The sequence below is a fragment of the Branchiostoma floridae genome, chromosome 1 (genome assembly GCF_000003815.2).
Source record: "Branchiostoma floridae strain S238N-H82 chromosome 1, Bfl_VNyyK, whole genome shotgun sequence".
Classification (NCBI taxonomy): Eukaryota; Metazoa; Chordata; class Leptocardii; order Amphioxiformes; family Branchiostomatidae; genus Branchiostoma; species Branchiostoma floridae.
The window spans coordinates 17,586,210-17,600,582 of NC_049979.1; the positions used below are offsets into that span (position 1 = coordinate 17,586,210).

The 14,373-nt window shown below is 44.3% G+C and overlaps 1 protein-coding gene across 1 annotated transcript in view; it reads right to left on the bottom strand.

The window, feature by feature from the left end:
* Positions 1–586: 586 nt before the first annotated feature.
* Positions 587–14,373, bottom strand: part of LOC118429711 (paired box protein Pax-1-like) — a 16,029-nt gene continuing 2,242 nt past the window's right edge. The window contains exons 3-6 of the mRNA XM_035840329.1: positions 7,836–7,842; positions 3,600–3,733; positions 2,800–3,034; positions 587–1,892 (exon numbers count right to left, since the gene is read on the bottom strand). Of these exons, the coding sequence (XP_035696222.1) occupies positions 1,816–1,892; positions 2,800–3,034; positions 3,600–3,733; positions 7,836–7,842 (453 nt within the window). The 3' untranslated portion in view covers positions 587–1,815. The remainder of the gene's footprint in view (positions 1,893–2,799; positions 3,035–3,599; positions 3,734–7,835; positions 7,843–14,373) is intronic.

The following is a 14,373-nucleotide window of genomic DNA, read 5'->3' on the forward strand; positions in this document are numbered from 1 at the left end:
ATTCTATCTACCCTGATGCTGTTGGTCCATATTTTCTACACGCTGGTGTCTGCTTTTGTTGTCAATGTTGATAGGGTATTTGAAGGGACTAGATAGGCAAGGATTGTCATGTCACGTTTTTCGTACTCTTTCATGTGTGTCCGTCCCCGATCTGTCTGCATTAACCGTACTTTGTGCCGTGGAAATACATGTAAGTAGTAGTTGTTTCCCGCATTACTATCACCGTCAAGGGTACCTCATGCTTGCCGGTGTGCTCGGGTTGCTCTTGCCGTGACCCGTAATAAGGGATAGGGCTGAATAGAACCAGGTTAAACATGGAATGGAGGTGAGAAGCTTTAGGCCGATTTGGACCACTTTGGAAGCATATTTGCCTGAAGGATTACTGTACAGATGGGTCTTTCATGGGCTGGCTTATGGTGGTGGAGTCTAAGCGAACCTGTAAACAGCGCCTTTGTGAAAGAACGAGATATCTGGGCGGTTTCATCAAATGTCGCCCCTCTGTCATACACATTCATTGAAGACCCCCTTGCCTCATACTCTCAGCTAGAAAGTAAACACAAAAGCTAACGAATAAAGCAACAGGAAATTCGGTATGTCAAAATATTACCTTTTATTCTGACTTTAAATAAGTATGTAACAACTTACAAAAGCTAACTCCTGCTTGTGATTAAACAAAAACAAAACAAATGCATTGATATTAACAAAGAAAAAAAATCTCATTTCACAATTCTGTGACTTGTCATTCCTTTTTTCCTACGAACCTTAGAAGAATAACATCTACATAATTCAATTATGTACACCCCATAATATTATATTGCATCACATAGAGGAAGACCTGGACATAATCGTACAGTACATGTAGGTGACAAAGAACTGCACTAGAGCGGACAATAATACAATGAACTTCTTACGACCCAGGACCATACCTTCCCGCTATGTACCTTATCCACAATGGGTTCTTCTATTACTACGTGTAAGATCTAGAGCAGCATTGTTTAATTCTATGCTGAAGAAAGTGGGAGAATAATGTTAATAAGATAGTTGACGGGAGTGATACAGTGGTCCGAGATCCTACACATTTTTGACGATACACAGATCCTGTTCTGTTAGGGAAGACAAGTGCTGCGAACAGTAAAGGCCACTTGGACGCAGATTGTCAGCTACCAGAGAGAGGATTTGGGCAAAGGATGTTCAGGTATGCGGCTTTAGCCGGATTTGGACATACAAACATTTATTTTCTTAATCCGGAATGGACACTGGATAGCACCTAGATGGTGCTAGCACGTGCTTTTCTGCCACACGAGAGCATGAAAGCGTGGCTCTGAGCACTGCTTAGATAAGCTCTCTCTAAAATACAACGCGTGAAAGTATAATCTATGGAGTTGTGTGGGCAGCGAGGCTTCTATAATCTGTACAATGCCTGGCCATTCACACTCAACTACGTGCGACCCTGAGGTAGTAGAGGAAAGAACCTAAAGTACTTCTTTGAATACACACACACATAGTATACGAAGGTTTGCTTGCACAATCCGAACTAAAACAAAAAAGTATGAAACTTAAAACTAAATCATCCTTGGTGAATAAAATACATGATTTCAACTTGATTACAATATAAGGAATCTCTACAACATGGTCTATCTATCTTTCTTGAGCACTTTGCATTAGACTTTTGAAATGTAATGAATGGTACTGCATGTTGGACGGGTGTTGAGGAAGACTTGTTATACCAGCAACCGCGCAGCAATTGCATTGTGACGTTAGGACCTGACGGGTGCCACCCGAGTCCTGGGGACGTTACGGCTGCTTGTTTTGTACTTATGAGGAGGAAGCGGATGGAATATCGGACGTCGGAGGCCCGACTTTAGACGTGGAGTTGTGTGGCTTGGTGTCTTCTGTTGGGAAGAAAACAGGAAGTTCATGTTTACCTCCCTCGGACGGCCAGCGTGGCACTAACTTGATCTGTCTGTGACTGGAACGGAATGGAAAAGGGAGGAAGAAATAAGAACGAGAAAAGACCGCAGTTTCTTCATATAGCAAACTAGCTCGACATGCATGTGGCTACTGTCTAAGCGGTTAGCAACAATAAATCTGGAGATGAGAAGGCGTAGTCTTACCGTACAAACCTTCTTATTGAACGAGGCATGTACAGAGGAAAGCGATGGCAGGTTACATGCTCATGCGAGTACCCTACAGTATAGATCAGTATAGACTGACCAATTACATTGACGACTAGTCTACACAGCAGTTTGGCATGCTAATATATTAAAGAATAAAGCTGATTCATTCAGGCCAACGTTAGGGTAAGGCAGCGGTTGATGTTAGTACCATTGACATGCTTCATTAAAGCGAACGCCATGCAGAAATGAGCGTCATTCCATTCCATTTGCACTATATCGTGCAAAACGTGTGGTCATGCACATAAGAAATGGTGGATAGATTGAGAGAAGCAATATCGAGGGCCACAGCAGTTTGCAACCAAAAAGTTTCTAATTTAATTGTTTGTCCCATATTATCGTTATTCCTATAAATGGGTTACCGGTACATTATTCTCAGAAATATCAAGCCCCATACTGCTTTTATTACGTACTATAACTTAGTGCTTACTAGAGGAATGACTACCAAATGCATTAACGTTAGATTGCGACGCTTTTGGCATCTTATTATAATCATTGTTACATATATGTGATTCTTACCGTGTGACCTGTACTTAGCCCTGTAAATTCTACTTCATTCATAATTACAAATCCAGTACCTCACGGACTGAACTTGAACATAAGAGATTGTAAACCTCCTGCTCACCTAAACCAGTTTGTGCGGCGGTGACGGGTTTGAAGGGTAGCGGTGCAGGGATGCTGATGCCCCCCTCCGAAGTGGTGACTGGAGCCCCAGCGGACGGGAACCTCGGTTGTTGCCACCCGGTAGTGGGTCCCACGGTAGTAGGGGATTGATGGTACGGCATATACGCCATCGTTTGAGGGGGAGGGGGGCCCGGGTAGGGTGCAGAGACGAAACTACTGACTGCTGGTAGTGAGCTCTGTGAGAATAGAAACAATTGTATGTTGTTAAAATTTTCGTATGTGATATCATACTGATAGCTGTGTGCACAGTTAATTACTCACTGCCATGTAGCAGACTAGCTTAGGATTCCAGACAGATAGCTAGTGAAAACTCTGACGAGTAGACCTATTCTTCTAAGAAGTAACTTGTACCAACTCCCTTTCGCCGATGATTAAACGCTTTACACAAGTAAAGATTTGTTAAACTTTCCTCTGTTATATTCCGTTCATATTGCCCGCCGGTTTCTGCTGCTACGCCCCCTTATGACGTCACAGAGGCACAGGGTCTGTTTTGTCCGTGCCTTGCTGTCGGACACCATGCGGAGGGACCTATCATTTCTAACCGCTTAATTTTCCCCGGTAATGTGCATTAGATATGCCTGAACAAACAATGAACCGGATGATGAAAAAGGGGAAGATTAGAGGAGTTTTGTCTTTACATCTTTAATTGCTTGTTCTTCTTCTTTTTCATTTTGTTTTGATACATTGTACCATTTAGACTGAGTTTTGAAGAAAACTGTATCTTTTTCGTGCAAAACTCACCTGAGACACATCTGGGTACTTGACTTTCTCTGTCTGTCCCTGCATTTGGTTCATGTGATTCAGGCCGTAGCCCTCCCCCATCTGCGTCTGATACCTTGCACTTTCATTGGAGATTGCACCTGAAACTGGACCTGCAAAACAAGAGAGAAGAAATTATAGAGCAATTTGCCGGGGGGACTTTGGGCACTCCAAATAGAGTACGGAAAGGACTTTGAAGAGAGCTATCAAGTCGTGCTGCGATGTAGGCGTTAATGTGAAGCAGCTGAAGTTTAAAGCTCGGTCCAACCCACAGGAGCGATCAGGACGAGGGGATGAGACGGCAGCGCGCCTCGGGTGTCATCGCGCGCCCGGAGGGGATGGGTCGGTTAGGATTTCAGGCGGTACCGACTTCTCCCGCCCGTCTATGGTGTGGCTTGGGTGAACATCGTGCCCATTGATTATTTACATGTTTATTTTGAAAGTAAGACGACACAGACTCGTGTCGGCCGAACGAGGCTTTAAACGTTCGGCGGTGCCGGAGAGAGACGGGCTGGCAGAGCCCGGAGCACGCGTGCTCATGCTGCGCGCTGCGGAAGAATGCGCCTTGATGCCCAGCTGTCTTGAATATGTTTTTCTGTTCTCACTATAGGAAATTGTGTGGGTTTTGGCACTCAGAATGGCGCTCATATCATTTTTAATATTACTCACAGCGTCACCCTGAATGGCCTATAACCCTTACCGCACACCAACATAAAACGTCTTCCATCTGGAACGCGAACGTAACGAAAAAGAGGGAAATTTTGTTACACCGACAACGACCCACAGGGTCCATGTCATCGTCTGGTGTAAATAAACACAAAGCGATCGTCATTCTGGGATGATTTATCATGTACAGGTTATTTATCTACGGCGGGAAAAGCTGGCGAAGGAGCACGTTTGAGAGGTTGCTCGCACTAGCAGCGGGACATGAAGAAAGTGGCGACCTTTGCCTGTTGAGTCTACTGTCGGCAACGTGCCGATGCCGCAAACGTTTAGCATTGAGCAGTTCGGAAAGCCCCTTTGGGCCTGGTCAATTTGACAGGCGTCCACTCGCGACACAGAAGGCACGCAGAACCAGGGGTGGGACGCCGGCAAATCAAAATGTCGTTTAAAAAGTCTGAAGGCGCCGGTCATATCTTGCCAATTTTGTTGGCTTCCAGCAGGGCTCGTCAATTTCTGGCAGTTTTTTGATCTTCGGGTAATTTGCTTTTGCATACGACAGAAAAAAGAAGAACGAGGAACATAGATGCCCCTCGGGATAAACTACATACAGTGTGAGCATAGGGCGGCAAGTTCTCAGCAACTTGAAGGGCAGCTGAGGATAACTGCGTAAAATGGATAGAAAAAAGTGAAGCCATGGCTTTAATGAGGCTCCTGGCAGTCGGAAACGGCAGGGTGCGACATCAGCTGTTGATTAACAGTCCGGCCGGCGGGCCTTATATCGCCATTTACGGCACTCCGGAGAATTATGTGCGCTCTTTTCTTAAACATTCCTTTGCTCCACAGTTTTGATAAACCCCTATCTATCCTATTTGTATCTTTCTGGGTGAAAACGTTTGTCAGTAAGCCCGGTAGCGCCTGTTGTTGTAGTTGATGAAATATACATCGCTACTATTACATGGGCAGTAGTCCTATCACATCAGAGTAGTTATGGGGCATATCCCTCGGCGGTGAACCGTGCAGCTATCAGATGCCCCGAATTATCGCGGGCGATGTTCCTGACACTAACAACGTTCAAGGTTAGGCCCGACATGTTTGTGTGTCAGATATGACGGCGATAAAACAGGCTCTTCCGGACAGCATATGATGTACTAATGAGACGTAAGGTCGTTAAGGACGCCGCGTTTGTAGATCGTCTGTGCCTACTGTGGGGTGATCATAGGATGTCCGTGTAAGGTTAGAGTTTCAAACGGCCTGTAAGGTATATCAAAATCATATTACATGCAAAATCCATCACAACATGTTATCTTTTCCAATTTCTTGACTCAGTTACAACCAAGCACCCGTAATCATTGGGTTCATTGCTTTCAGATGTGCGAGTGTGGTCTGGTGCCCAGCAACGGCTGCACGGGAGGAAAGGTCCGGGTCCGGGCCTGGCCTGTCTACTCCGCCGGCGCAAGCTCTTTTTCTCCCGGCTCATTTGCGTTATCTAAAGCATAAATCTGATTATTTTGATACGCCGTACACAGTTACATGTGGCTCACATCTGGCTATCGACTTAATATGTCGGACCCAACAGGGATTAAACGGACCGAAGGCTGCATTTTTGCGGCATGGGAAGTCTCCCTGATCCCTTTGTGGAGGGCGGAACCCCGGCAAGTCCGCTGCCGATTTGGCAGCAATAAAAATTAAGCTCTAATATACGGCAGGCAGGATAGAAAATATTCGATAATGACATGCATGTCTCCTCAGGAATGCCACACCACTGAGTCTTCACAAATATACATGCTGGACCTGACCGGAAACAACCAGGGACCGGCCAGCAATGTTCTTACTCTTAGGGCAAATTAATGTACTCATCAACACATACCGAACATGAGAACAAGTTAGGATCGACTATTGCCCCCACACGGTGGACAGAGTAACCCCGCCGTGTTCAACCCCTGGTTCGGTGTGGTTACACAGTAAACGATAGTTTATTTATACTCTCATCCAGGCCTGAACTGAATGTTCGTGCTTCCAAATCGCGGTGAGGCGTTTGATACCGTGCTCCACTCAGACTCAGGTCCTCCTAGCCGCTCAGCCTTACACATGTATATAAAGATTTCCAACTCGTGTTGGAGTGGAGTCGTGGGTCACAAGTTCAACAACACCCACAGGCATAACCGGCGGCCAATCTCATCAAGTGTGTTTCAACTTGGCGGAAAACCGCCGGAGCGCACCTCGGGGTGGTGGGCTGACGGACGGAAGGTCAGCTGTTCGGAGTGGCTTTACTGGCCTCTTGTGGCGCGACAAGTACAATTAAAATCGTGAAAGTAGACCGCATAATCTAGATATACAATTATCTTCTTTTTTCTTTCAACGATTTCGTATTATCTTAAAAATCTAAGTCTTGATAGATTGAAGTATCATGTTGAATATTGTTTTTACAGGAGGATGACGAAGCTAGAATCTACTGCGACTGTGTAAGTTTGCGGCGAATGCAAAAAAAGTCTAATTTGGACATTCATAATCTATGTGAACCAAAAAAGTGATGGTGAAAGTAGTGAAGAGCAAACTGAAAAGATAAAGTTAGTGGAACTATAAATACATACTTCAACTTGGTTGTTGAACTGAATATGATTGAAACTTATTGGCATGCGAGGGAACAAGAGCGCTATTTGCGGGTCTTGGTTCAGCATTACTACTAAATACTGCGCAATGCTCACTGGAAAAAGTACGTATGTATCATGTTTTATTATGACATACTTCTGTTACGGCAAGGGCAACATGCTTTCCGTACTATAACGACTTTAGCTTTTCTTCTCTCACTTATATTTCTTTATCAAAGCGTGTGAAGTATTTACCATATCTTGCTGGTTTAACAGACAATATCGTTCCAAAACTTTCTCGATATTCAAAGTCAGCACGGCGAGAAGTAGAAGCCCACTAAATCATCTCTGTCTGACAAACGCAGCTTCAAGTTTGTTACTTCAGAAAGCTTGGTCATGTCTCAACCATGATAACGTCTTATTGTGAAACTTCACGGACTTCACTCCTTTAAAGACTAAAGATGTTACCTTTTCTGTAGGCAATCTCCGGTGCATCGTGGGAACACAAACATCCGCGCGTCTCGCTCTTTTCTTCCCTACAACTCTGCACGGCGGGAAATTTGCACGCGACTGTGCAAATGCAAGGATTTTCCGCCAAGACATCTAAGTTCGGAACACCATGTAATCGTCAACACGCTTTCAAATCTGTTGCCATATTTCATTCAGTCATGACCAGCTAGTTAGCGTTCTGCAGATTAAGGCTGTTTTGGGTTGATTATCCATCAAAGCTGGTTTTCATACCAGACAAATCTGTTGATTCTTTCTTCAACATTGACTAGGGTCTTCCTGTGGTGTATTGAGAGACGGGGTGGGAGGGGGCGCACTTGCTCTCTGTCGGAGAGGCATCGTCATGGGAAGTAAGCCTTAAAAGACATACTTCAGGTGAAATATGTCATCGAGGAATGCTATTGTGTATCGTCTCGTACCTGGCATATTTCTGACTTGGATTCAACTCACAAAGGCCGGCTTTGTTCTTCCCGTGAGCCAAGACGTCCTGTGTATGACAGGTGAGTGTGTAGGACAGGACGGTCGGGCCTTCCTGTCGCCAGTGGAGTCGGCATGTGCTCTTAGCTACCGTGTGCCCCTCTGTTTGCCTGTAAGATGTCATGGGCGATGCTAAGCGTGTAATGCCAGTAAACAGACACCGTGACTAAGTAATCCTTTGTTTTTCGACAGATTCGGCTCAAGATATGGCGAATAAATATCCTTCTTTACAGTTGAGCCGCTATATTGATGGATTTAATTTTTGGTGCTCTTTCCCCATGAAAGCTGCCGACCCTGGTACTTGCCAGTGGCATGGTGATAGTGCGATACCGTGAGCCTTATCAGCAAGCTCCTGCCCTCACACGGCCGCGCCGGTATCGTTCTCGGTAGGAAAATAAATTTTCCACAAAGCTTCCGTTTTGCCCCAGTGATTGAAACCCATGTTTTCCTGTTTTTCTAACACATCAGACTCTGCCCGGAGCGTGTCATTAGGTGGCTGATATGACCTGCCGTTTTTCGATATAACGCGAGGAAAGTGATACCAAAGCGCAGTTTGGTGCCTCTCTCATCTTGTGGAGGCTGTGGGTTCAGATTCTGTGGGAGTAGGATACGCGGAAAGAGAAGCAAAATCACACATGTTTACCCATTTGGGGTTAATCCAATTGTCGTCACAACATAGCCCCAAAATGGTGTAAATGTGCTCGCAAGATGCTGCACAGACATGTAATTTGGCATCACTTTTGAGACGTCGGTTGTTGTTTTTGGGCTGCATTTAGCATCCCACGATACCGTGCAAACTGCCACTCGAGGATTTTCTTCAATCGTCTATTTTTTGGTCCTCCAAATCAACGTCCAAGTTTGCATGTGGCACAGGTAGGGGAGAGGCGGAAGGGAGCCCATTGTTGGTTCCAGTTCCAGACTTGGGCCACATTTCCAAACGTGTGATTTGTGGGGGCAGGCAGGTTTAAGGAACCAATTTAGCCGGCTGTGGTGTCGGCGGGAAGAGAGAGAGAGCGTTCCCGTGTCGCGGCGGGCAGGGGTGGCGGTGGTGCCGTGCTGGGGAGCTGACCTGTGCACGCGCCGGCGTTAATAGCGCCTGGGGCCGGGTAGCAGGGCGTCCTGGAAACTTCCTGCCGCCTATGTAGCCTTACATTCACTCCAATAAGAAATGGAACATCTTATAGCTCTTCGTCTGACGTTAATCTTTTATCTATCTTTGTTCTTCCACACGATTTGTTCTATGTGTTAATCTTACTCCGGATCTTCATACTCGAGTGTGGAGTAAAGGAAGAAGACTTTCCAAAGACGTTTGTCGAATTGTTTATAAAGGCGTTTTGCAAGTCATACAAGCAGATATTGTATGGAATAGTATGGAATCTTTTGGAATGTCGGTACTAACGTTATTTGTGACACCTGTTTTCTCTACTTTGCTCGGATCATGAGTTGCAGTGTACATTGAAAAATGACCCGTTTTACAGACGCGTTTTTGAGACCACTCAGCTCAGCAACTTGGAGTCGAAAAACGTGCGTGTCACCCCGGGCCATTTTTCGTTAGTACAGGTTCCCAAGAAATTGGCACGGCTTACGTCAACTTATTTCGGATTTACATTTATTGCTTTGAAAGTCTTGCTTTATGTGACAATCAAGAAAACTACATCCAAAGGACGAAATATAGAAACATTTTGGGATAAAGTTGTAACTTGTTGACATTTATAGGCCGGGTGCCGAGCTAACAGGCCCTACGGGCCGCCAAGCATGAATGGTCCGGACTTCCACAACCAGCGGGTCGCTGGCAGAAGTCAATATACACGTACCGGCCGTCCAACTCGAAATTAGCCGTGATTTTTCAGTTCCAGACCGTGAAAGGGATGCCGTCAGACAGTTCTTTCTGTCAGCACGGACGCCACCTGGAAGGCAGCGGTGCCGGCATGTAACTGCATGCAAGTAATTCTGGGCACACGACGGCCCGCTTCAAACCACCTGGAGGGCGACCAGGTCTGACGGCAAAACTTACGACCAGATCGCAAAACGAGTCGTAAAAGCGACGAACGCCTGAATTTATTAATGCCGACTACTGCTTGGGTTGAAAGGGTCTCACCGCGCACAGACGACGCTGGCTACTCTGCTACCAATCTTCAATTTTGTATATTTTCCACTGATATGATACTGTTCAAGCACAACTGCATAAAACTGAAGAAAACTCTCTGTTGTCTGTTGGAGTATCCTTTGCTGGAAAGGACAGAAATGCTGATAGAAATAGAGTATGAGAATACGATTGTACCTTCCAGACCACTAAGTACAGCTAGCCATTAACTAGGAATTCACGAACAGGTTGTGCTTTACGCCACGGTATTTTACCATGTGGGATCGCCATGACTGTCTAACTGCAACGAAACTAACGTAGCCAACAGCGTTTATGGCAAAAGCAAAAACGCTGCGAACGCGACATTGCATTGTCTGGTATTCAGTGTACATCAAAAGCACCAAACATTCCTGAAGTAACAAACTAGGTGATCAAACTAATATTTTTGTCACACAACACACAAGAAATACTCGACAGCAATCGCTAATCGCATGAAACTGAAACACATTAAGCGTTGTGAGCGTGAGACGAAGTCGCTTAATTATAAGAACTGCCTTATAATACAAGGAATCAAATACAACTCTGTTTATACTTAACACGTACTCACAGGAACCAACAATATAAACTTGAGAAACTGATAGGAAGGATGCACTTGTCGCTTGAGTGTTTTTAGTCTTTCTTTCTCACCGAGTCGCGATGACCAAGCGAATCGGTTCCGACATGCACCTTCACCTTTACAGCCATGCTTGTCCATGGTGGTGCCTGAAGCGAGCCTCAGGCCCTGCCAAGGGCAACCGAGGCTGACGGGCAAGCTCGCCCGCGCCAAGAGCCGGCTTGAAAGGGATGAACGCACGTTGAGACTGCGTGTATAATCCGGGCGTGTTTGTTACGGACACAGACAAGTTGGCGCACAAGTGCGCGGGAGGACCTGTCCGAGTGCAAACAGACAAGTCTTGTGAAACCAAGTGTGGGAAAGGGAAGAGTCCTGCGTCAGCAATCTATAGACTATGTTCGGTCCGGAGGTTTTAAGTCAGACTTTTCAACCACAAACCCGAAAGTTATAATTGAAGAAAAATAAATTAAGTACAGACCGCCCGACCAACGGCACTGCGAAAGCCAAAAATATGGTAAGTCAGTTACATACATGTAGTACATGTACAATTTTCCAGAAACTTGTCAAAGCGTCTTCTTTGCTAGAGAATCCAACACCACTCAACCGCTTTTCGATGTTTCCGTGAAGAAGCTGAGAAACTTTCCAATATTTCTAGCGGACATGAAGGGGGGGTAAATAGACACAGAGGGCTTCCCGCCGCAAACTTACGTTGTCTTAAGGCGCTTCGTCATCCGCATCCCGGCTTATCTGGTTAATACTACCCTGATTGTCCCCGCCAAAATAAACACAAAATATTCAGATATCGAGTTAAGGATCGATTATACTGTAAGCTCCTTAGCCCCTTCGGAAGGAATTACGGCTACTATGGGCGAGGACTTGCTATTGTTGCTTGGGGTTAGAGGGGGAAATCGAAGTTTTAGTTAATCGGATCTTTCCCTCATCCTTCCTATGTGGATTCAATTATGTCTGAAAAGTTTCGTGTCGATAGCATACGCACAAAATCTTGTTTTCCATCTAGAAACAGACGATTATCTGTATGTATGCCATACTTCTATTTTAACCGTTGGCTTAACCCTAGTAATTGTACTTTATTGTAAGATATAAGTTTTTCACAACAATGTCCTGGGCGCCGAACAGAAACACCATAAAGGTATTCTATATCACTCTTGCGTACCACAGATAAATCTCTGTTCGTTTTACTCTTCAAGTCAGGATATCCGTGATGAATACTTATTTGAAAGTTATTACTGAGAACACAAGTAATAGAAGACGGCTAATTAACTGTACAATTAGTCGTCCTCTTTTCCGATACTAAGAACTACAGCACTGTGTCGCAGACGTGTGATATTGTCCCGTAGTTTTGTGTCCCTGGCTGGTTGACACAACCCACCGCTAGAGTTGAAATAAATGTTCATTGAGTCCCAGCCAGCCGGCACGGATGATATTGGCAACCACTATCCATGAATACTAAAGCCGATCCCTCTCTTTATAGTATCTCACTCCGTCGGGAAAGTAAAGTTTTCCCTGAAAGAGAACTTGACCCAACCGCAAACTTCAGAATCAGGTCGGATTAACTGCGTTTTGTGCATTTTTGGATGGAAATGTCGGATGTTTCATTAGAAAATGGGAAAACACATCCACGACGAATAATCTTACCGAAGTCGGTACCACTTGACAACTTTGACACGATCTGAAGTATCAGCACCGGTTTGCGATGTCATTCTGGTATCGTCTGGCTATCAGACTGGCGGATTCACTCATTGGAGATGTGAGTCATAAAAACGATCCTAATACAATACTTCATAAACAAAACCTCCCACGCCGAACGAATTTCCAGATTTCCAAAACTGTGTGAGTGTTTGAATCCCATATATCAAATTGAGTCTCTATAACACCAAAGCCTTTCAAAATATCTTACGAGCTGTGCTGCAAAATTAGGATTCTATCGAGTACAATCACCAGTGCCTACACAAGAGTAACATCACTTACTTAAGCGTGACACTACAAGCTACAAGCTACTGACGTATTTGGCCAATGCAATATTTTGAACTACCATATCCAGATGAAATAATGCAACGATATCATGCTGTGTTGTGTTACGGCATATCAAAAAATTAAATAAATGATATGATCGCCACAGACGATGTCATATAGCAAGTAGTACTAGAAACATCACAATCTGATTGAGTTAGACCCACCTGACATTCTTATACCGACATTTACATGCATTTGACAAATGTTTCTGTCGAATTGCCGTTTTATAATATAAGCACGTGTTTTTACTTCATACACACTTGTTGTATCGCTTGGGTATGTGTGTAGCTATACATACGGCAAGTTCTGAGCGGCGAAAATTTCTTCTAAAACGTCTTTTGTGGAATATGATAACTGATCATTAGATATAGTACATAGTTTTAAGTAGCTTCCTAATATTTTAGTCTCCTCTAGTACTGAGGCCACAGAAAGAGAACTACCTGATTTTGTTGAGTTCCCAGAAACTTTCTTGTGTTTATCGAAAATAAGCGTACAGTCAGCAACAAAATACGGTTGGCACTAAAATGATTACTATATAGCAATATCAAGTGATAATGATTAGTGTGCTCTTCTGCGGACAGATGTGTTATGTTTCAGACTGTTGTCACCACTGTTTGACGTATAACCCAATTTGACAGGAAGAAATCACAAATATCCAAGCTGTGCATTGTTCAGATTCATGTGCGGATTTGGGTGCTAAGTTCACTCTCCCTGCTGGCTTTCTGACGATGACATATTTTGAGGAGATAGGAGATCATAGGGAATCCGTGGCCAGTCTTCATGAATATGTGTCCGTGATTGTCTCACAGTTTTCAGTAGGAATGTTCTTGCATGATCTTGATGATATAGAAACAGCAACTGTGGAAATTCTGACAAAATTGCAGTTTGACTTTTTGGTGTCAAGTTTAGCAAGTTTTTGTTGTAGTAGAAGGAATATCAATAATCTGGGGCTTACCAGAAAAGCATGGCTTTTCAACGAATTTTGACCTGTAAACCGTTTCGCTCGCCACAAACTATCCCATTTGAGACGTATGTAATTCCATTGAATTTGAAACAGAACCCTGTGTACTTGTCATGAGGTTTACAATAATGTGGTGAAGGAAATTGTTAACAGATTATATCGGATGTCCCGTTTATTAGGCAAGCAAGTTTCACGTTTTTAATCGTGCCCATTATATGGTGTAATAGGGTTTGGCAATTTTGAAACTCAAGCATATAAGCACTCAGAAGAAGGTGGCACTTTTGTCAGTTATACCTAAATCTGTATCCGAATGGGAACCAAGGAAGAAGCACCTGTAGCGAGATAGCGATGTGTACCCACAGAAGTCCGACGGATAAACATTTACAACCAACATGCTAACGTACACAGAATTGCTCAATTGACCGCACTGCCACAAATTGCCCTGAATTTGATAAGATAATTATGTAGGCCCATTGCCGTATGTTTGTGCCCCAGTACAGTGTCTCGTGCTGGGTCGAGCATATTCCATGTTTGATTCTACATTCTGTGCTTTCGTGTGACAAGTTGTTTCAGTGCTGCTACATGCGCCGGCTACCGTGGGTGGTTCTCTGTTCTGAGTCACCACGGTGGGATACGCTTCAACATGGTTTTTGCTCCTCGCGGCTTGTGGTTGTATGCAAGGCTCGGCTCTGGTCTATATAAGCCACAGGTTATATTGCAGGATTTCAAGATGATTTCTATATCTCTAATTGTACAGTATAGTTTAATTTTCAGACATTTATTCTTATAACTAACAACGTTCTACAGAAAATATCACTGTCGAATCTTAC